Genomic DNA, 22,218 nt, shown 5'->3' with positions numbered 1-22,218 from the left:
AGAGCAGAGCAAAGATTTCCCTTTAATCAACACACATTACAGAGCACCTCGTGCACAGGGCAGCATGTCAGGTGGTAGGGGAAACACTGATGATTAAAACAGGACCTCAGCCTTGCATTAATCACAAACCAACAGAGGAAACACACATACGTAGATAACTCCCAAGTGGAAAGGAACTAAGGTAATGGAAGCCCAGAGGCAGGAACCAATTCCAGAGCGGGGTGAGTGATGGTCTAGAACAGTGATTTTTATACTCTGGTCCCAGTACCAGTACCATGGGCATCACCTCAGAAAATCTTAGACGTGGAAATTCTCATACTCTATCCAGACCTACCCCAAGGGTGTTGTGGGGGGCAGCAATCTGTGGCTTAAGAAGCCCTCCAGGAGCTTGATACATGCTAAACCTTGACAACTGCTAGTCTATAAAAACTTCACAGAGAAGATGTTTGAATTGGACTGTAGATAATTAATATTTCACCAACAGAAAGGGAAGGGTCATTCTGGGAGACAGATCACAGTAAACAAAAGTATGGAGATGTAAAAGTGAAATGCACAAACATGGTGGAAAAATAACATACAATAAGGAGTGTGAAGGGAGAAATGGGAAACGGGCCAGAGAGGTAAGTTGGGGCCAAATTATGAAGAGCCTCAAATTTTATATTGTGAAGTTTGAACATAAAGAAAATACAATTTTAAAGCAGGGGAGTGACATGATGGGACCTACTATAGGACTGATCTACATAAGGCCAACCAGTTAGGAGGCTATTTTGTCTTGGCAAGAAATAAGAACTAAATAAAGGCAGTAGAATAGGAAATGGAAAGGAGGGAAAAGATACAATAAGCATTTACGAACTAGGATAAACAAGTTGTCTTACATAATGGTTTAAAACCACAAGCTGTAGGGCCAAACTGCCATGCTCTGACACTTTTTATCTCTGTAGCTTTGGGAAATTTAATTCTGTGCTTCAGTTCTCTCATCCATAAAAAAGAGACAATAATATATACAATGAAATATTATTCAGACGAAAAAGAATGAAATCTTGCCATTTGTGACAACAAGAATGAATCCAAGGGCATAATGCTCAGTGAAATAAGTCAGAAATGGGTGAAGGTTGTTGAAAGGTACAAACTTCTACTTATAAAATAAAGAAGTCATGGGGATGTAATGTACAGCATGGCAACTATAGCTAATAATACTATATTGTGACACAACATTGTAAACTGACTATACTTCAGTTAAAATGTATATATACCAAAAAAAAAAAAAAAAAAGAAAGAACTGGGAAAAATTAATATTGTATTGCATGTTTGAAAATTGCTAAGGAAGAAAAACTTAAAATTTCACATCACAAGAAAAAAATTATGGCTGGTGACAGATGTTAACTAGAATTATTGTAGTGATCATTTTGCAATATATACAAATATCAAATCATCATTTTGTACATCTGAAACTAACATAATGTATGTCAATTATACCTCAATTTTTTAATTTTAATTTTAAAAAAGGAGACAATAATAATGGTTCCTACCTCTTAGTATTATGATGAAGATTAAATAAATTAATAACTGTAAAATGCTTAGAACAGTGCCTGGTATGAAGTAAACACTCAACAAATATGATGCATGTGTGTGTTTTGTAAGAAGTAGTATGTCTAAAATTTCTAGCTCAGGTTAGAAAATAATGCCATCATGAGATAAGTTAGGAACATTTTGAATTTCAAATATCTAGAGGAGACCTTTATTTCTCTGTACCCCAATTCCTGGTGTCTTAGCAATTGGAAATAGCCACTTCAAGTGGTCCCAGGAAACTGGCGGGCAAGTGAAATGAGCACAAGTGCAAATGTGGACAGCTGGAGAGGATTTCAAAAACTTCGATGATCCTGGCTGCTTGGGCCCTATTTCCAATCTTACACAGAAGGTTCTGTTTTATACTTTTAAAATAAAGTTAGGTGCAGTTAGTGTAAAACTAGCTGAACAAATTAAAGCAATAATGAGATTCTGTGGTAGTCAATAGTGCTGGTTCATCAAATACAGCTGCTTCTCCCTCCTTCCAGAGATGAGACATGACTGTTCTTCCTGGCCCCCTTGTGGTTGGGTAGAGCCTTATTACTCATTCAAGCCAATGAGTTGCAAATTAGTGTCCTGAGTCACTTTAATTGCCAATGTGAGACCCTCTAGTGTTCTCTCCTTATGGCAGGACAAATCATCAGCCTGGGTTTCTGAGTAGCTATGAGCTATAAGCAGAGCGCCACTGTCAACTTTCTAGAGATGACGACACAGTGTGAGCAAGAAATACGTGTTTTTTGTTTTAAGCTTTTGGAGTTGTTTTTGTAACATAACTTGGTCTGTCCTGATACAGGTATTAGTTTAACACATACCAATTAAAAAAATTAAACAGCTAACATCTAGTCCTAATGAGGGTGTGGGGGGAAAGATACTTTTAGAGATTTGCTAGTGGAAGTAAAAATTGTTTCAATCTTTTTGAAAAGTAATTTGACGGGAGATTCTAATAAAAATGAGGAAAAGTACATTTTTTTTACTGAGCTTCCTTTTTGGGGAACCTCTTTACAGAAATAAGAGTAGAACTGCAAAAGGATGTTAATGCTTATTGTTGCATTATTTGCAGGAGCTAAAAACTGAAAACAGTTTTAATTTCTAAACATGGTTTAGCCATACTATGAAGTATTATGCAACTGTCAAAAAGACAACATTTATCCTTTTATTGACTTCAAGGGATGTCCACATATTAAGTGAAAACAAAACATAAAAAAAAAAAAAAAATCCACGTTTGACCTTGTACACACAAGCCTAGAAAACCTCCTCAATGGATCAGGGGCAGTTAAGTGACAGAGGTGGAGAGCATATTTTCATGTTTTTCTTATTACATCTTAATATTCTTCGACTTGTTACAATTTGTACGACTTACATAAGAAAACAAACTCAAGTAAAAGTGAGAAGAAAATCTAAACCTAACAGTGTTTGCCTACTGAGCCCTTACACAATAAACTTAGCTATTTCTACCATCAGGTGTTGGGGGTGGAAGAGGCGGGGCCTACACGGGCCACGCCTCCCTTACCCTGCCAGTCGTTTCTCACGTGTGCCCTGGAAGGCTCTGCTTTGACGCACGCGTACTCGCCTGAGTTTTCCCGGCCTTTGAGGGGCGCCCTGCGGCTTTGGGTTTGACCCCGTCAGGCTACCGTCGTGGCGACCGGAACGGCACCTCAGGTTTGCTTCCGGCGTCTTTTTTTGCTTCCCCTTCCCTCCCTCACGCTGTTTCCCCTCCCCCTGCTCCCTTTTCCCTTCGGTTTCGTTCTTTCGTACCGAGGCGGACCCCTGAGTCGTGAGTCTGGGGTCTGGTTGGTGAGAAGAGCCATCGTAGCTGGCAGCAGGGAGGTGTGGGAAACACTGTTAATTGAGGTATTTGGAAGGGCTTGTCTGGAATGTTTTGTTTGTGGTAGGAGGTCGGGCGAGGGTGGGAAGGAAGTCTTCCCTGAGAGACTAGCGGGGGCGGGGTTGAGCTGGGTCTGCGGGTGGGTGGGACGCACCCCTAAAATGGGTAGTGGGCGATGTGTGGGCAAAAGGAAAATGGAGGCGGTGAGAACTGGCGCTGGGGTCGCACGGCACCCTGGCATCAGTTTTGCTTTAACTGATCATAAAAGCAGTTAAAACCAATGTATGGGGGGTATTTGAATTGTCGAGTTTAGGTAGGTAGCCACATTTTATTCCCAAATTGCTTTATTTCTCTTTATTTGGGGGAACCTCTTTGCTGCAAGCTTTTGTGTGCTTAAGTAATGTAGATTTCTTAAAAAGTAAATTTCCTCATGAAAGCGAAGTAATGCAAGGGGAAAAGTGAAAAAACAACGAATCAGTGAGTTACAGACCAAACCCTCCTCTCCAGGTGGGGATATGTGCTTAAAGTAGGCATAGCGTGCAAACAAAGATTTATCTCATTAGTCAGTTAACGCAAGTCACAGAAATATTTTCCTCATTAAAAATATTTTCCTCAGTTTCCTAAAACATTATTTTCGGCAGCTCCATGTTGCATAATATATGTTCTGCAGGCCCTCTCAAATTTTGCATTTTATTCAGGCCTACAGTCTATAGCCTACACGAGATGAGAACACTACAAAATCTGACATTCAGATACTGGAGAATGGGGAGAGAGAACATGGAATCAAACCTAACTACGTATATTTGAATAACAAGTAGCACAGTAGGGATGAGTTTTATTAGGGGACTGAAATTCTCTATTGTGGCTTTAATAACTCCAAAAGTAATTATAGTTTCCTGCTCCATGTAGAGGACAACAGCATGTCCTCCCTCCCCGAGTGCATTGGTTTGGATGCAGCAACCGCTGCAGTGGAGTCTGAAGAGATTGCAGAACTGCAACAGGCAGTGGTTGAGGAGCTGGGTATCTCTATGGAGGAACTTCGGCAGTTCATCGATGAAGAACTGGAAAAGATGGACTGTGTACAGCAGCGCAAGAAGCAACTAGCAGAGTTAGAGACATGGGTGATACAGAAGGAATCCGAGGTGGCCCATGTTGACCAGCTCTTTGATGATGCATCCAGGTAAGAACCATATGGGAAATAGGAAATCTATCCATTGGCAGACATTTTTAAAGTATAATTGTTTGTGACATTTTGCACTTTATACTTTACAAGGTATTGATGTGTAGAACCTTACTCTTCCTCAAAGGTTAGGGGCCAAAATCTGACCTCACAAAAGCACCCATATAATATATTCATTCATCAGAGGCTAGTATATGATCAGCAGTAGGAGAGTCCCAAGTCTTGAGTCCCTTTCCCTTCTTTTAGCTTTCATTCTACTTCAGAACACTTGTTTTGTTTTCTTAGTAGGCTCATCTAGGGAATGCATATTGTAAAGATCTGCTGTTTTATGTAACTATGAAGCATTAATAAGTTCCTAGACCCCGATTTCTACTCCTCAACCTGTAGAAGGTTTGTTTCTGGTGCCCTAGTTGTCACTTAGAACACATTTTCAAATAACAAGGTAATTACCTCCCTCCCCATCCCCAAAAAATACAGTTAGAAAAAAAAAAACAAAACAGGAAAATAATGAGGTTAAGTTGAAAGGACCATGCTTTGGGCTTATTTTTGATTTTTGAAGAACTAATCTAGAAACCACTAAACTTTTTTTTAATGGGAAAAGCATTTTAAATTCGAAACAGACACTTTGGAATATGCCTGTTTAAATTGAGGCCAATGTATACTTAAATACATACAGAAATTCTAATGGCTTTTACATCTGCTTCTGCTGGCTTTAACCTTTTTTACATGTGTTCCAATATCAGGGCAGTGACTAACTGTGAGTCTTTGGTGAAGGACTTTTATTCCAAACTGGGACTACAGTACCGAGACAGTAGCTCTGAGGATGAAGCTTCCCGGCCTACAGAAATAATTGAGATTCCTGATGAAGATGATGATGTCCTCAGTATTGATTCAGGTAAGAGATAAGGCTATGGATAGGAAAGCCTCAGGACTGATGAAGTTGAAAAATGGGAAGATGTGCAGACAGGAGATAAAAGAAGAGAGGAGAAACCATCCTCACTAACTCCGTATTCCAAATTCTAAATTGTTGGCCTTGTCTGTTACAGAAGAAAATAGAAGGTTGTTAGTATTGTAGATTTTCCCTATCTGCTACTTGCTGATTGAATTATTCTCCTTTCTCCATTCTGTGTAACCTCTATTCTGAATTCCCTTGCTTTTCTTTGTAGATGGCATTAGCCCCTACGTGTGTATCTAAAAAGAGTTAATTTGGTTTTGTCTATTCTTTAATAGTTTTTTAAAGTATAACTTACGTACTGTAGAATTCACCCACTTTAAGTGTATAATTTGAGTTCTAGTAAATTATTTATACTGTAGTGCAATCTTCACCACAATCCAGTTTTAGAGCACTTGCATCACCCCAGGTTTCCTCGTGCCTGTTTGTCATCAGTCTCCATTATCATCCCTCACAACCACTGATCTGCTTTATTTCTCTAAAGTTTTTGCTTTTCTAGAAATTTCAAATAAATGGAATCACAATATGTCATCTTTTATATCTACCTTCTGTCATTTATCATAATGTTTGTGAGGTTCATCCATGTGGTTGCATGTATCAGTAGTCTGTTCCTTTTTTGTTGAATGATGTTCCATTGGATGGATATACCACATGTTTTTATCCATTCCTCAATCGATTAACATTTGGGTTGTTTCCAGTTAGGGGCCATTATGAATAACGCTGCTATGAACATTTGTGTGTAAGTCTTTATGTGGGCTTATGTTTCACATCTCTTGGATATTCCACCTAGGAGTGGAATTGCTAGGTCTTAAGGTAAGTGTATGAGTTTTTTAGAAACTGCCATTCTGTTTTCCAAAGTGGCCATACTCTTCTACATCCTCATTAGCAAAGTATGGGGGTTCCAGTTTCTCTATGTCCTTGTCAGTGTTTGATATTGTCAGTCTTTTATTTTAGCCATTGTAGTGGATGTGTGGCAGTATCACATTGTGATTATAGTTTGCATTTCTCTAGAGACATTGAGCGTCATTTCACATACTTATTTGCCATTTATATATGTTCTTTGGGGAAATATCTATTCAAATCTTGTCTTAAAAAAATTGAATTGTGTTTTTATTATTGACTTAGAAGACTTACTGTATTTTAGGTACAATTCACTTATCAGATCTACTTTACAAACATTTTCTTCCAGATGTAGTCTTTTCATTTTCTTAATGGTATCCCTTAAAGAATAAAAATTTCAAGGTAAGGTTTGAGGGTGGTTCATTTGTTTTGCTCATGGGTATCCAGTTGTTCCACCACCACTTGTTGAAAAGACTATCCTTTTGGTACCCTGGTCAAAAATCAGCTGGCCATGTATTTGACGGTCACATTGATCTAAATGTCTATCTTTATACCAGCACCACACTGCCTTAATTACTGTAGCTTTACTGTGAGTATTAAAATCACTCAGTGAAAGTTCTCAAAATTCATTTATATTTGTACATAATCCAAATAAATTTTAAGATCAGCTTATCAATTTCTATCCCTCCAAATTTTTTTTTAAACTTGCTAGGATTTTTAATAGGAACTGTATTGAATCTAAAGGTCAATTTGGGAGTACTACCTTTTTAACAATTACTGAGTTTTCTAATGCTTGAACATGGTACATCTCTCCTAAGTATGTTACTCTTTTTTAAATGCTAATGTGAATGGGATTTTTAAAAATTTCATTTTAGGATTGCTTGTTGCTAGGATATAAAAATGTAGTTGATTTTGTGTGTTGATCTTGTAGCCTGTGACCTTATTAAGTTTACTTATTAGTTCCAGAAGTTTTTTGTGAATCCCTTAGGATTTTCCATATATTAGCCTATACTATCTGCAAATAAAGTCATTTTGCTTCTTCGTTTCTAATCTGGATGTCTCTTTATTTTTTTCTTGCCTTATTGTACTTGATAGAACCTCCAGTATGATGTTGAAAAAAAGGTTTTGAGAGCAGACATCCTTGTTCCTGATCTTAGGGGGAAAGCTTTTGATTTTTAAGCATTAGTTATAATGTGAGCTGTAGGTGTTTTGTAGATATCCTTTATCAGATTGAGGGAAGTTGCTCCTATTCCTAGTTTGCTGAGAGCATTTATCGTAACTAGATTTGATTCTAGATTTTGTCAGCCACTTTTTCTGTATTGTCCTCAGATGATCATATGGCTTTTGTCCTTTATCCTATTAGTAGGGTGTATTACAGTAATTATTTTTTGTATGTTAAACCAACCTTCTGTTCCTGAATTACCCTCTCTCCTCCAATGAACTTTGTCTTAGAGTATAATCCTTTTTATATGTTGCTGTATTGGATTTGCCAGTATTTTGTTAACAATTTTTGAATCTATGTTTATGAGGGCTGTTGGTTATAGTTTTATTATGATGTCTTTGGCTTTGGTATCAGGGTAATATGGGCCTTATGATTTGGAAAGTGTTCCCTCCTCAGAGTGGTGTGGAATAGTATTATTGCTTCATTAAATGTTTGATAAATTCAGCAATGAGACCATCTTGGCCTGAACTTTTCCTTAATGGAAAAAAAAAATTTAATAAGCTTTTTAGTTGGAATTGTTTTAGATTTACAGAAAAATTGCAAAGATAATAGAGAGTTCCTGCATACCTTTCACCAGTTTCTTCTAATGTTAATATGTTACCATAGCTGGGAGTGGGTATAGCTCAGTGGTAGAGTGCATACTTAGCATGCACAGGGTCCTGGGTTCAATTCCCAGTACCTCCATTTAAAAAAAAAGGTTACCATGTTATATATTGGTCAAAACTAAGAAACAAACATTGGTGCATTACTCTTATTTAGACTCCAGACTTTATTCAGTTTCTGGACTTTTTCTGTTCCAGGATCCAATCCAGGATATCACATTGAATTTATTGTGGCAAGGTTTTTAATTACTGATCCATTCTTTTTACCTGATATGTGTATTTAGATTTTATATTCCTATTCAGGTGAGTTTTGTTCGTTTGTGTCTTTTTAGAAATTACTCCATTTCATCTAAGTTGTCAAAATTATTGCCATAAAGTTGTTCATTGTATTCCCTTATGATCCTTTTAAATTTCTGTAGGTTCTGTAGTGATGTCCCTTTCATTCCTGATGTTGGTTATTTGGATCTCCTCTTTTTTTCTTGATTAATCTAGCTACACGTTTATCAATTTTTGCTCTTTTGCAAGGAACCAGTATTTGGGTTCATTGATTTATTTTCTTTACCGTTTTTCTGTTTTCCATTTCATCAGTTTCATCAGGATCTTTATTGTTTTCTTCCTTCCACTTTCTTAGGTGTGATTTGTTCTTTTTCTAGTTTCTTAAAGTTGAAGCTTCAACTATTGATTTTAGACCTTTCTTCCTTTCTAGTATAAACATTTAAAATTATAACTTTCTCTCTAAGCATATTGCTTTGCTGCACCTTATAAATTTTTATACATTTTATTTTCATTTTCATTCAGCTTACACATTTTAATTTCCTTTGTGATTTTTTTTCTTTGACCTTGGGTTTCATTTTTTACCAGGCTCTCCTGGGTCCTCTGTACGTATGCATAGTTTAGCAGTCACCTAAGAATATATAGAGAACTTACCGAAGCCTGTCTGTGGCTCTCTCATTTTTAGAACCTCCTTGTTATGTGTCTGACTGGTTTACTGCTTACCCTAAGCAAGAGCTGCAGCCTCAAAGCTGCTTATTGTCATGGCTAGCACCTCAGTGGTAAAGCTACAGTTTTTGCCTGGCAAGCTGGAGGTAGAGTGGGGATGGGAGCTGCCCCTGGGGAGAGATCTGTAGACTCCCACCTTTGTTACCAGAAACTTCAGAAGTTTTAGCAGGAATAAATCCTTCTCAAGCTATTGTTTGCCTTTGGTCAATTTCCAGTGCCCTGAAATGATTGTTTTTGACAATTTTCTAGTTTTATACTTATTTTCTGCATAGGAGGAATTGTCCAACCTTTTCATATCACTCTTTTCATATACAGAAGTGCTATAGTTTTGCCTATTTTTGAACTGTGTAAATGGGATCCTAGACACTGTATGCATTCTTCAGTGACTTCTTCAACATCATGCTGATGTGTGATGCTTGGTTCAGTTGTTAGGGCAGTATGGTTTTCTATTGTGTGGATATGCCACAGTTTATCTAGTCTCCTAACAGTTGACATTTCATTTCTTTTCAGTTTTGTTGCAATCATAAATAATACTCTAAACATTCTTGTACATGATTCTTGATGCACATGTACAAGAATCTTTTTAGGTTATGTACTGTAAGAGTAGAGCTGCTAGTTCTTAGGATACGGAAATTTCAACGTTACTGGATAATTAGTGGCCATACAGCTTTCCAGAAGTGGTTGTGCCAATTTATATTTATACCACTAGTGGATGAGAGTGGCCTATGTTCCACATCCTTGCAGACACTTCTTGTGATTTTCAAATTAATTTCCCTGACTACTAATGAATTTGAGAATCTTTTCATGTGTTTGTGAGTCATCTGTAGTTTTTCTTTGAAATGTCTATTCATGTCTCTTGCTCAATTGTTATTTGTCTTTTTTTGGTTCATAGGATGTCTTCCTATTATTCCTATAATTATGTTGTAATTACTAGTCCTTTGCAGTTATGAATTGTACATATCACTCCAAGCTTATGGTTTGTATTTACTTTTTATGTTATTTGTGAATAAACAGAAGTTCTAATTCTAGCATTTTCTTTTATGGTCGTTGCTTTTTATATCCTTACTGCCCTGAGTCTGTAAAGATCTTCTTCCTTTGAAAGTTTCCTTCTGCCTTTGAAAGTGTCATAGTTTTGTCTTTCACATTTAAGTCTTTAATCCAAGTGGAATTTATTTTTTGTGTAGTATTTGAGGTATTTTCTTTTCTCATATTTGTTATTAAACAATTTTTCAGCATCATTATTGAAATGAGTTCCCTCTTATGATTTACATTGCCTACTCTATCATAAATTATTTCCTTATGTATATGTGAGTTTATTTCTGGACTTTTCTTTGTTTCATTGATCTTTCATTTCTTCCTTTGTCAGTTCTGTCCAATCAGTGTGGCTTTATAAATGTTTATATCTGTTTTTTTACATGTTAATTTTTTCTTTTTAATTGAAGTATAGTCAGTTACAATGTGTCAATTTCTGGTATACAGCATAATATCCCAGTCATACATATACATACATATATTCATTCCCATATTCTTTTTCATTAAATTTTTTATTATAAGATACTGAATATAGTTCCCTATACTATACCAAAGATTATTTTTTATCTATTTTTATATGTAGTAGTTAATATTTGCAGATCTTGGACTCCCAAATTTATCCCTTCCCACCGCTTTCCCTGATAACCATAAGATTGTTTTCTATTATCTGCAAGTCTGTTTCTGTTTTGTAGATGAATTCACTAGTGTCTTCTTTTTTCTTTTTTTAGATTCCACATCTGAGTGATATCATATTGGTATTTTTCTTCCTCTTTTTGGCTTCATTCACTTAGAATGATGATCTCCAGGCCCATCCATGTTGCTGCAGATGACATTATTTTATTCTTTTTTATAGTTGAGGAATATTACATTGTATAAACATACCAGAACTTCTTTATCCAGTCATATATCTGTTAACTCTAGTAACCTCACTTTCTTGTTCTTCACAGATGTCTTAATTCTTTTTCACCTGTTGAGCTTATATTTATATTTGAGAGTTAACTTGTTATGTTACCTACTTCTTCCCCCACCAAAAAAAACCCAAAACCATTAACATTATCAAAAGATCAATTTAGGGATAATTGATAGTTTCATAGTATTTAACTCTTCCACACAAAAATCGTTTTAGTCCTTAACATTTTTTTTTAGTAAGGTTGATTAATTTTCTCCACAGAAAGCTTACACATCTTTTGTCAGATTTATCCCTAACTACCATTTTCAGTAGCCACAAAAAATATCTTTTTTAAAAACTACATTTCAGAGGGGAGGGTATATAGCTCAAATGGTAGAGTATATGACTAGCATGCACAAGGTCCTGAGTTCAGTCCCCAGTACTGCCTGTAAAAATAAGTAAATGAACCTAATTTCCTCCCCCTACAAAAAATTTTTTAAATTTAAAAAATAAAGTCACCTAGAAAATGTAAAGAAAAAATAAATATTAAAAAAAAACCAAACTACATTTCTAACTAGTTGTTGCTGGTAGACATGTGGTTGACTTTTGCATATAGATTTTTCTATCTGGCTATCTTACTAAATTTTATTTCTGTGATTTCATTTAAGTTTTCTATGTAGACTATCAGCTAAAAATAATTGCAGTTTTTCCTCCTTTGCTTATGGAAAATAAGTCTTTTGTTTTTCTTGTCATATTCGTATTAGTATAACGTTAAATGGGAGTGATGATGGTGAGTTTCTTTGTCTTTTGGCTTTCTTTAAAGGGGATGTTTCCACCTTACACTGTTTAAGCTGATTGCTTGTTACGGGTTTTTGAAGCTGTCATTTGTCAGTTTATGGCACTTGTGTTCTAAGTTTTCTGGGAGTTTTTATCATAAGTAGATGTTGATTTTATTGAACGTGCTTTTTACATCTAGTAAAATGGTTATGTGAATTTTTTCTTTAAATCGCTAAGTTTTCTACTATTACACTAACCTTATAGTCCTTGAATGAATCTAGCTTGAATATGGTATCTTTTTTAAGCATTGCTGGATTTATTGTGCTGATATTTAGGATTTTTGCATCTTCACTTCTATAACAGACATAGACCTATAACTTTTTTTTTGGTACTACCCTTCTGTGAATTTAATATTGAGATTTTGTTGGCCTTACAGAACGGAATATGCAGTATTTCTTCTTTAATTCTTGGGAAGTGTTTGCAAAGTTGCAATTATCTGTTTCTTAAGTGATTGAATTTGCCTGTGACACCATCTAGATTTCTGTTTTCTTTGTGCAAAGCTTTTCTGTTTCTTTGAGTCAGATTTGGTAACTTGTAATTTTCTAGTTATTTATATTTCTTACTTATTCAATTTATTGGTATAAAGTTTCTGCTTATATTTTTAGCAAAGTTTAATATGTAATTCAGAGCTTTCATACAGTTGATCACTTTGAACTAATGTCTTCTATACTCCCCCACACTCCCTCTGAACTGTTCCTCATGTCTTAACTTGATGACTTAGAGTTCTGGAGATGGATGATGGTGATTGTTGCACGATGACATGAATGTGCTTAATACCACTGAACTGTACCCTTAAAAAATGGTTAAGATGGTAGATTCTATGTCATGTGTATTTTGCCACAATAAATAAAAATGGGGAAGAAAGAATCAAGATTTATAAGCTCTGATAGGGAATATTTTCCTAGATACATTAAGTGTGAGGATAACAAGCAACATAAAAAATGCGTATTGAGTATGAGTGAAAGGAAGAAGGGGTCTAGAATACGTATGTACACTTGCAGAATATCTTTGGTTGCAAAAGATACTCTTAATACTGGTTATTTCTAAGGAGAGTAATTAAAAGTAGGGGTGGGAGGAAGACTTAATTTTCATTGTGTCCTTTTATAGTGTTTGAATTTTTTTGCCACATGTGTATATTTAAATATATTTTTAAAGTAAAAATAAAAAGTCCCACAAGATTAACAACTGTCCTTCCTCCTCAAATATAGAACGTGTGTTTTGAAGCCTTTTACAGTTGTGGAGTTCTGAGATAGCAGATGTTAATCATATGCCATATTCACAGCTCTTTGAGGAATGTGTGCACATGCACAGGTGTGTGTCTGTATTCTCTCCAAGGTTGTGTTCATATCAAATAAATAATTTTATAGCCTAACTTTTAAAGCTTAGTATGTTATTAGCTTGACTTGTATTATTGAAGATTCTTTATGAACTTCATTTGGATCTGTTATAGTTTATTTAACCATTTTGGTTTTTTAGGTCATTTACATTGGTTTCCATTTTCGTTTGTTCCATATTTATTCCTTGCTACCTTTTCCCCCAGTTTTACTGAGATAGTTAGCAAGTAATATAGTATTAGTTTAAGGGGTAAGACATAATGGTTTGATATGTTTGTATATTGCAAAATGATTACCACCATTTCAGGGGAGGGTGTAGCTCAGGGGTAGAGTGCGTGCTTAGCAAGCTTGAGGTCCGGGGTTCAATACCCAGTACCTCCATTAAAAATAAATAAATAAACCTAATTACCTCCCCCTCAAAAAAAAATTTACTAAGAAGTTACCACCATTGCCTTCCGTTTTTAAATGTATGTTATAAATCTCTAAAACTGTACTGTCCAGTAGAATAGCCACTATCCACATGTGGCTGTTTAAATTATGTGAAGTGTGAAGTCTAGTATTTTCCAGAACGTATAAAGAACTCTTAAGACGCAAAAATAAAAAGACAAATATCCCAGTTGAAAAAATGGGCAAAAGATTTGAATAGATATTTCTTCAAAGATAATGTGTAAACTGCCAATAAATATATGAAAAGGTGTTCAGCATTATTAGTCATTAAGGAAATGCAAGTCAAAACTACTTCATATGTATTAGGATACCTATAATAAAAAAGATAGTAATAAGAGTTGACAAGAATGTGAAGAAACTGGAACCCTCTAAATTGCTGGTGGGAGTGTAAAATGATACAGCTGCCTTGTTGGGGCTTTTTTTCTTTTTTGCGCCTCTGAACTAAGTATAGTCGTCTTGGACAAGTCTCAGTTCCTCAAAAGTTTACCTTATGGCCTAGCAATTCTACTCCTAGCTGTACACCTGAGAGAAATGAAAATGTATGCCCACATAAAAACTCACATACAAATGTGCATATCAGCATTATAACAGCCAAAAAGTGAAGACAACCCAATGTCCATTGTCTGTTGAATGGATAAGGAAAAATATAATGTATCCATAGAGTGGAATATTGCTCAATTATAAAAAGGAATTAAATGCTGATAAATGCTGCAACATGGATGAATCTTGTATGATGCACCACATATAATATGACTCCATTTATATGAAATGTCCAGCAAAGGCAAATCTATAGAGATGGGTAGGAGGGAGGGTGGAATGGGGAGTTACTGCTAATGGGTGTTTTCATCACCCCAAAAAGAAACCCCATACTCATTAATGGCATTTCTTTTTGGGGTAATGAAAATGTTCTGGAATTAGATAGTAGTGAAGGTTATGAAGCTTTGTGAATATACTGAAAAGCCGCTAAATTAAATGTTTCAAAAAGGTAAATTTTTGGTGTGCAAATTATACCTGAATTTTTTTTTTTAATTTTTTTAATGAAATGTAAAATTCATTTCCTCAGTTGCACTAGCCACATTTCATGTGCTTAGTAGCCAATGTTAACAGATTGGACAGTACAGATACAGAACGTGTCTGTCATAGCAGAAAGTTCTGTTGGACAGCACTACTCAAGAATAAACATTTTTGCCTAATTCATTAACCACAATTCATTTTTCAAATCATTCAAATAACCCATAAATATTGTTGTGAGAATTCAAATATTTGAAAACCCCCAAATACCATAGACTATCACCTGTCCCAGCACTTTATCCCCAGGTAAGCACAGCCATTTTTTTGGATGCTTTTGGTACTTGTACATAGATATGTGTACCTAGATCTAGTTTTCAGTTGTTACCAATAATGTTTCCGTGATAATGCTTTTAAGTAGCTTAGTTCTTGATTTCTTGGAAGTTCTTATGTATAAGTCTCTTATACTCAGAGTTTTTCTCATCCATAGGGGATGCTGGGAGCAGAACTCCAAAAGACCAGAAGGTGAGTTGGGATGGGTAAGAGAAGGTTGAGAGATAAGAATATGAAAATGAGAGAAACTTTTGGCCTGACCATTCAGTCAATTTAGCCATCAACATATAATCATTTACCCTGCAAGCCCGGTGGGTTGCAGTCATCTAACAGATGTTATAAGAGTGCAAAAGTTCCTTATAGATACAGGCACTGAGTGCTGTGTGAGTGTAGAATTTGGCAGTGATCGACTAGGTGAGATTAATCAAGGAAAGCTTCCTAAAGCAGATTTCTGAACCAGATTTGTAAGAAAGGGCAGTTCTGCCTGATAAAGTAACAAGCTTTTAAACAGAATTCATTCTGTTTTTCTTTTTTAAAAGGCAAGTTCTTCCTGTCAAATCATTTCTAACCTATTTTACTATTTTAACACTTGTTTCCCTCGTCCCCTTCCTTACAGCTCCGTGAAGCTATGGCTGCCTTAAGAAAGTCGGCTCAGGATGTCCAGAAGTTCATGGATGCTGTCAACAAGAAGAGCAGTTCCCAGGATCTACACAAAGGTCAGGGTCCGGAGGTACTTCAGTACCGGTGGGGCTGGATTCATACAGAGATCTCATGGCTAACTGGCTTTGTTTTAGCATTTCAGAGTCTTTCTCCACCTCTGTTGAGTTCTTTTTAACACCGCAGGTTTTCTTTGCTGTCTCCTTAAGTCTTTTTGACTCCTGGTTTTCCACTGTGTGATGGTTTTATCCAAATATATTTTTAGCTCCATGCTCATGATTTCTTCTCCCAGATGGGAGTTAGAGAGAGGGCCATAACTCAGACTCTTAAAAAGAGGTCTGAGGGAAGCTTTGTTTGTAGAATGGGTCTGTTAAGAGATCCCCTTCAGGAAAATGTTTTATAAATGCTACATGGCATTTAGTGAGTGATAGTTAATGTTGTTATTGATAAGGAATTGGAAATATTTTTTTTAAAGTGGGATGGTCCTGAATTGCATGTGAATTTCAATTATTCATGTTTTTCCTTTTAGCATAAGTAGTTGTCAGCTGTGTCTTACATTTCTGCCTGTGGCCAAGAGCGCCGCAAAAGTGGCTGAGGATCAGAGATTACCCCATGTGCCCCAGTAACCCAGTACCGTCTTTGTATTTCCATTCTCTCCCCAACCTGTATCTCTTTAGAACAACTTTACTTTTTTCCTAGGAACCTTGAGTCAGATGTCTGGAGAACTGAGCAAAGATGGTGACCTCATAGTCAGCATGCGCATTCTGGGCAAGAAGAGAACTAAGACGTGGCACAAAGGCACCCTCATTGCCATCCAGACGGTTGGTATGTTCAAGCTAAAGGAAGAACTAATGAAAGACAAGCTGCAGGTCTCCATTGCCGATTGTTTCTTTTCCCCATAGCCTTGCCTTTTGTCTCTCAAATAGCAACCAGGATTTACACAGAAACTGATGGTTTTTTTAAAATGTTTGTTTATCTTTCCCTTTTACTCAGGGCCAGGAAAGAAGTACAAGGTGAAATTTGACAACAAAGGAAAGAGTCTACTGTCAGGGAACCACATTGCCTATGATTACCACCCTCCTGCTGACAAGCTGTATGTGGGCAGTCGAGTAGTGGCCAAATACAAAGATGGGAATCAGGTCTGGCTCTATGCTGGCATTGTAGCTGAGACACCAAACGTCAAAAACAAGCTCAGGTACCTGGACAGAGGGTGGTAAAGAGAGTGGAGGCCGGGAGCACAGCACCTGCCCTGTTCAAGCCATAGCCCAGATCTCACAATTAGCTTTTGTGTTCTTGGTCCCCAGTGGCCAGAAACCCTTTGTCTTTCTTTGCCACAGGAGTCATGTGGATGATTCTTTTTTTCTGCTCTCCCCACTTTTTTTTTCCTTTTCTCAAGGAGAAAACTAGGGAAAGAATCAGCAAGATTGATTAATGGTTAGGGGAATAGAGAATTCAGGTAGAGGGAAGAAATGGAGACGAGTATTTTTCGGCAGAGTAGGAATCTGATAGTGTAATGAGGATAAACAGCTTTTGGAAAAGTGGGAATATATTGGTTAGATTAAGGGAGAATTCTGAACTCTTGGGGTGGGAAGAAAGAGTAGTAGAAAGGAAGTAGTGCACTGGCACATCTTCCCTGGAGTGTGTTCTGTTTATGGTCCAGAACAGTGGAAGCTATGAAAAGGTAACTTCTGTAGGTCACGTTAAGTAACGCAGCCCCCTGATCTTTCTACCACCACTCTTTCCTTACAGGTTTCTCATTTTCTTTGATGATGGCTATGCTTCCTATGTTACGCAATCTGAACTGTATCCCATTTGCCGGCCACGTGAGTGTCCTTCCTTTCTTCCTTCATTCTGTTTCCTCTTCTACCTTGTATTTCTTCTTAAGACAACCAATTGAAAAGACCTAATGTTCATGGTGCTTTAGTATCAAAGAGCATAAATTTGATTAAATGTCCTTTGAGAAATAGTTTTATTTGCTCATCTTGAGTACTAGGTCTTTGCAGCCAAAGAGTGAGACAACTAGAAGGTCATGACTGATGCTCACATTGTAGATGTGTTTTGATTTCATTCCTAAGTGATTTAAGTTTGAGAAGATGTTACTTCTTTCTTAGTCTCATGCTTAGTCTAACATTTGTATAAGTCTGTAGTCTGCACAGTGCTTTCTACAGAAGCTGAGTTAGATCGGGGCTTCATAGTGTCCACTATGCTTGCAGCTCTGGCTTAGGGACAGACTCCTACAGAAGCAACTGTTTTTAATTGCAGAAGAGTCAACTAACACTGTTGTGTTTCCACATAACCTGGCAGTAAATACATTCAGGGTCCCTGATAAGCCTGATAGATATGAGAAGGAAGGGCAGGTTTTTTTTAAGTCAGTTTCATGGTGCCACCTGATCTTTTCCGATCTACTTTTAGACTTACATCAAGTTAGCAAGAATTTCCACTTGACTTTATCTAAGAAGAAATACCCATTTTTAGAAATGAGTGACACCTATGTTTGCATGTTGCTTATTTAATATTTACTTGGTTTGTTCGTACATTGACACATTAGGTTCAGTACTTTTAAATGGTCTTGGTTTTGCTTCCCTTGAGGTTATGATTTCTTCATTTATTTTTTCTCTCCCTCCCGACTTGAAAAATACTAAACGTCTCCTTGCCAACCATTTTTCCCTATCAAGACATGCCCTACCTGCCCTCTCTCAGTCCTGCTTCTTCCTTGGGACAGTGAAAAAGACTTGGGAGGACATAGAAGACATCTCCTGCCGAGACTTCATAGAGGAGTATATCACTGCTTACCCCAACCGCCCCATGGTGTTGCTCAAGAGTGGCCAGCTTATCAAGACTGAGTGGGAAGGCACGTGGTGGAAGTCCCGAGTCGAGGAGGTGGACGGCAGCCTAGTCAGAATCCTCTTCCTGGTACTCTTCTTGCCTGGAGTTTCAGAGGCAGGGGTCTGGGTGGGACTTGGGAGCCTGAGAGGCAATAGTGGGATGATTTTGTAGCTACTCCATAGTTTTTCTTCTTATCCTCTTACCTGTTCTCACTATTTTAGGTCAAATTTTGCTTTGTCTTTTTTTGTTCCTCTGTGAGTGGTTGTTGGAAATAAATTCCCTGAATTTAATTCCAACACTAATCTGCATGATGATGTTTTTGTTTTTTTCTCTAGGAGTATCCACGATGCATTTAGGTACAGAGAAGTCAGCTAGTCTGTTAGCCCAGGGTTAGGGCTTTGGTAGCAGAGTGGGGCAAAAAAGAGCGGTCAGGGAATTGGAGGTCTTGGTGATCTTTCAAGGCCGTTAAACTCTTAGACCTCCTGTGCCTATCCTGTCCTCACCTCTCCTGCCTTTCTTAGAATTATGTCTTCTCTGAGCTATCTCAGCCCTCTGATCCTAAGGCCTTATGATCCTTGGTACGCTCCTTATACTCATTATAAACATCTGTCCCCTGTAATTTTTTAGACAAGGATTATGGTTTTGGTTTTTTTTAATATTCCTGATTCCTATCTTGGAGCCTGGCACATAAGTTTATCGACTAGATTAAGGATTTCAGGACTCATCAGCGAGATTTTCCCCAAGGGAGACTAGTGTATATTCTTCAGAAGTGGCAGGATAGATTCTGGCCGTTAGCCCATTTCCCCCCAACCCTTCTTTCCTCCCAATCCCTCAAGGATGACAAAAGATGTGAATGGATCTATCGCGGCTCTACACGGCTAGAGCCCATGTTCAGCATGAAGACATCCTCAGCCTCTGCACTGGAGAAGAAGCAAGGGGGACAGCTCAGGACACGTCCGAACATGGGTATGTCCTGAAAGATACCCTAGGGAGCGAAGAAATCGACAAGCCAGCAAAGGGATTTACATACAGTGACTGTCCTTTGTTTGCCAGGATGACACTACTGACTCACTGGAAACAGGACACATGCCCTGAGTAGTTTCCAGTAGTGGTGATGGATCTGTGGTGCTGCCTCCACACACAGTGGTTCTTATTTGTTCTAAAAGCCACATAAAAGTATGAAACAACTGGCTTCTGTTAGGAGTATTGGTGGTTGTAATTACCTCTGTTATCCACATGAGAATTATCTGCTGTATGTGTTATCTGTGGTCAGTTTTTTTTTAAGCCCAAAACTGTTTCTGTTTTTGTATGTTCCTGGCATACTTTCTGGTTAATTTTTCCTAACAACATTAGTTGATCAAAGAATGCATTTTTTAAAAATTTCACCAAAGTATAATGTAATTAATGTAAATTGTCTGAGGCAGGAAGGTAAAATCTATTCCAGTATTCCCATTCATTGGTTTAAATAATGAGATCTAACAGTCTTAGCACTTGGTCAAAATGTTTCCATCGTTGTTTGTTTATATTACATAAATAGAGGATCAGGTGTATCATGAATATAAATGACACAGCTCTTCTCAAATGGTCGATTTCCTTTTTTCTGTAGGTGCTGTGAGGAGCAAAGGTCCTGTGGTCCAGTATACTCAGGATCTAGCCAGTACTGGCACCCAGTTCAAGCCAGTAGAACCTCCACAGCCTACAGCCCCACCGGTGCCACCTACCCCACCCGCCCCACCTGCCCCACCTGGTCCACCTCTGTCCCCCCATGCAGGTGACAATGAGTGAGTGCTATTCCTTCTCTTTTGCCAGTTTCTTTCACATTGTATTTTCTGTATCCCTTACTATATGATCTCTCATCTAGAAGCTTGGAAAGCCAGCTTGCCCAATCTCGGAAGCAGGTAGCCAAAAAGAGCACATCCTTCCGGCCAGGATCTGTGGGCTCTGGTCATTCCTCCCCTACATCCCCTGCACTCAGTGAAAATGCCCCTGGTGGGAAACCTGGGATCAATCAGGCGTATAGGTGAGAAAATCTCAGGCTCTCTTTTGGGGCCTTGGCAGTGTGGACTGAGTGGTCACTGTATAGGGAGGTTCCTTGGCGACAAGGGGCCTGGTTAAGATTGTGATCATAAAGAGTTTGGACTTGAGAAGAAAGCTTTAACCCTGGAAGTTTCCAAGAAACAGAACGTAAAAATAATTGAGTTAGAAACTAGGTGCCTAAAAATACAAAATCACCAGAAAGTTATTTGTTAAAACTGCTCATTGAATGTGGTGTCATCATTACAATAAAAAGGAAACTCTGTAGCCTCATTCCTTGAATCACGGGAGTTAGTAAGGACACTTACAGGACACGTAGCAGGAAAAGCAAGCATTGGTAGGAAACTGGACTCTACCTCCATAATTCACAGGCAAAAAAAATGTTAGGAAAATGTACTCTGTTGAAATAAAGATACTGTCAGTGATGAGTAACCATGGTGTTTCATTGTCCAGGTTTAGTAAGGCGAGGGGAAATCTGACTTTCTTGTATCGTCTTTAGCTTCAAGAATACAGCCTTTTGAAAGATTAGAGAAGTGGCTTAGCCAGCTGCTGGGCTGATTATACAACAGAGAGGTCCCATTGCCTTCTTATCTGATCTCTTGCATCTCATTTGCAGATCACCTTTAGGCTCAACACCCTCTACCCCAGCACCCCCGGCTCCCCCAGCACCCCCAGCACCCCCAGCCTTCCATGGCATGCTGGAGCGGGCCCCGGCAGAGCCTTCCTACCGCGCCCCCATGGAGAAGCTTTTCTACTTACCTCACGTCTGCAGCTATACCTGTCTGTCTCGAGTCAGACCTATGAGAAGTGAGCAGTACCGGGGCAAAAACCCTCTCCTAGTCCCACTACTGTATGACTTCCGGCGGATGACAGCCCGGCGCCGAGTCAACCGCAAGATGGGCTTTCATGTTATCTATAAGACACCCTGTGGACTCTGCCTTCGGACAATGCAGGAGATTGAGCGCTACCTTTTTGAGACTGGCTGTGACTTCCTCTTCCTGGAGATGTTCTGTTTGGATCCATATGTTCTTGTGGACCGAAAGTTTCAGCCCTATAAGCCTTTTTACTATATTTTGGACATCACCTATGGGAAGGAAGATGTTCCCCTATCCTGTGTCAATGAGATTGACACCACTCCCCCACCCCAGGTGGCCTACAGCAAGGAACGAATTCCGGGCAAAGGTGTTTTCATTAACACAGGCCCTGAATTTCTGGTTGGATGTGACTGCAAAGATGGGTGCCGGGACAAGTGAGTTGGTAGAGGAATTGCCGGCCCTACCTCCAACTTTCTTATGATTCCCTTTCTTTTCATCCCTTCCTTTGCCTTGTATCAGCATTTCTTCCCCCCTTTCCTTACCTTCCTTTGTGGTTTTGTCGTTGGTACCCTAGCACCCTTTACCTCCTCCCTCGGCTGGAGCTCCTGCTGTCAGGCCTCCATGAAAGCTATGAGAGAGAGGCCGAGGTCTAACATGCCTCACTGCATAACCCTGGGCATATGTGTCTTGTCTTTCTTCCTCTGGTTCTCCTTTCCCTTTACTTCCCTCCATCCTGTTTCATTATCTGTCTCTTTATCTTACTCTCACTCTGTCATTTTTTTTTTTTTTTTTACTATCTTCTCTTTTCTCATTTACATGT

The 22,218-nt window shown here is 38.1% G+C and overlaps 1 protein-coding gene across 8 annotated transcripts in view; it reads left to right on the top strand.

Annotated features, from left to right (window-relative positions):
• The first annotated feature begins 3,090 nt into the window (after positions 1-3,090).
• The window catches only part of SETDB1 (SET domain bifurcated histone lysine methyltransferase 1), a 27,976-nt gene continuing 8,848 nt past the window's right edge, over positions 3,091-22,218 (top strand). Inside the window, exons 1-13 of one of the 8 annotated variants that reach the window (XM_032464322.1) lie at positions 3,091-3,225; positions 4,301-4,571; positions 5,315-5,466; positions 15,224-15,258; positions 15,683-15,782; positions 16,423-16,548; positions 16,717-16,918; positions 17,473-17,546; positions 18,446-18,636; positions 19,386-19,515; positions 20,156-20,330; positions 20,411-20,569; positions 21,200-21,832. In XM_032464322.1, coding sequence (XP_032320213.1) covers positions 4,312-4,571; positions 5,315-5,466; positions 15,224-15,258; positions 15,683-15,782; positions 16,423-16,548; positions 16,717-16,918; positions 17,473-17,546; positions 18,446-18,636; positions 19,386-19,515; positions 20,156-20,330; positions 20,411-20,569; positions 21,200-21,832 — 2,237 coding nt within the window. In that variant the 5' untranslated portion in view covers positions 3,091-3,225; positions 4,301-4,311. Of the gene's footprint in view, positions 3,226-3,255; positions 3,418-4,300; positions 4,572-5,314; positions 5,467-15,223; positions 15,259-15,682; positions 15,783-16,422; positions 16,549-16,716; positions 16,919-17,472; positions 17,547-18,445; positions 18,637-19,385; positions 19,516-20,155; positions 20,331-20,410; positions 20,570-21,199; positions 21,837-22,218 lie in introns of those variants that run through there. The other 7 variants (XR_004314037.1, XR_004314036.1, XM_006186623.3 and 4 more) reach the window with 7 other exon arrangements.

The sequence above is a fragment of the Camelus ferus genome, chromosome 21 (genome assembly GCF_009834535.1).
Source record: "Camelus ferus isolate YT-003-E chromosome 21, BCGSAC_Cfer_1.0, whole genome shotgun sequence".
In the NCBI taxonomy this organism is placed as follows: domain Eukaryota; kingdom Metazoa; phylum Chordata; class Mammalia; order Artiodactyla; family Camelidae; genus Camelus; species Camelus ferus.
The sequence above is the reverse complement of the archived record's forward strand: the minus strand, read 5'-3'. Positions and strand labels throughout refer to the sequence as shown.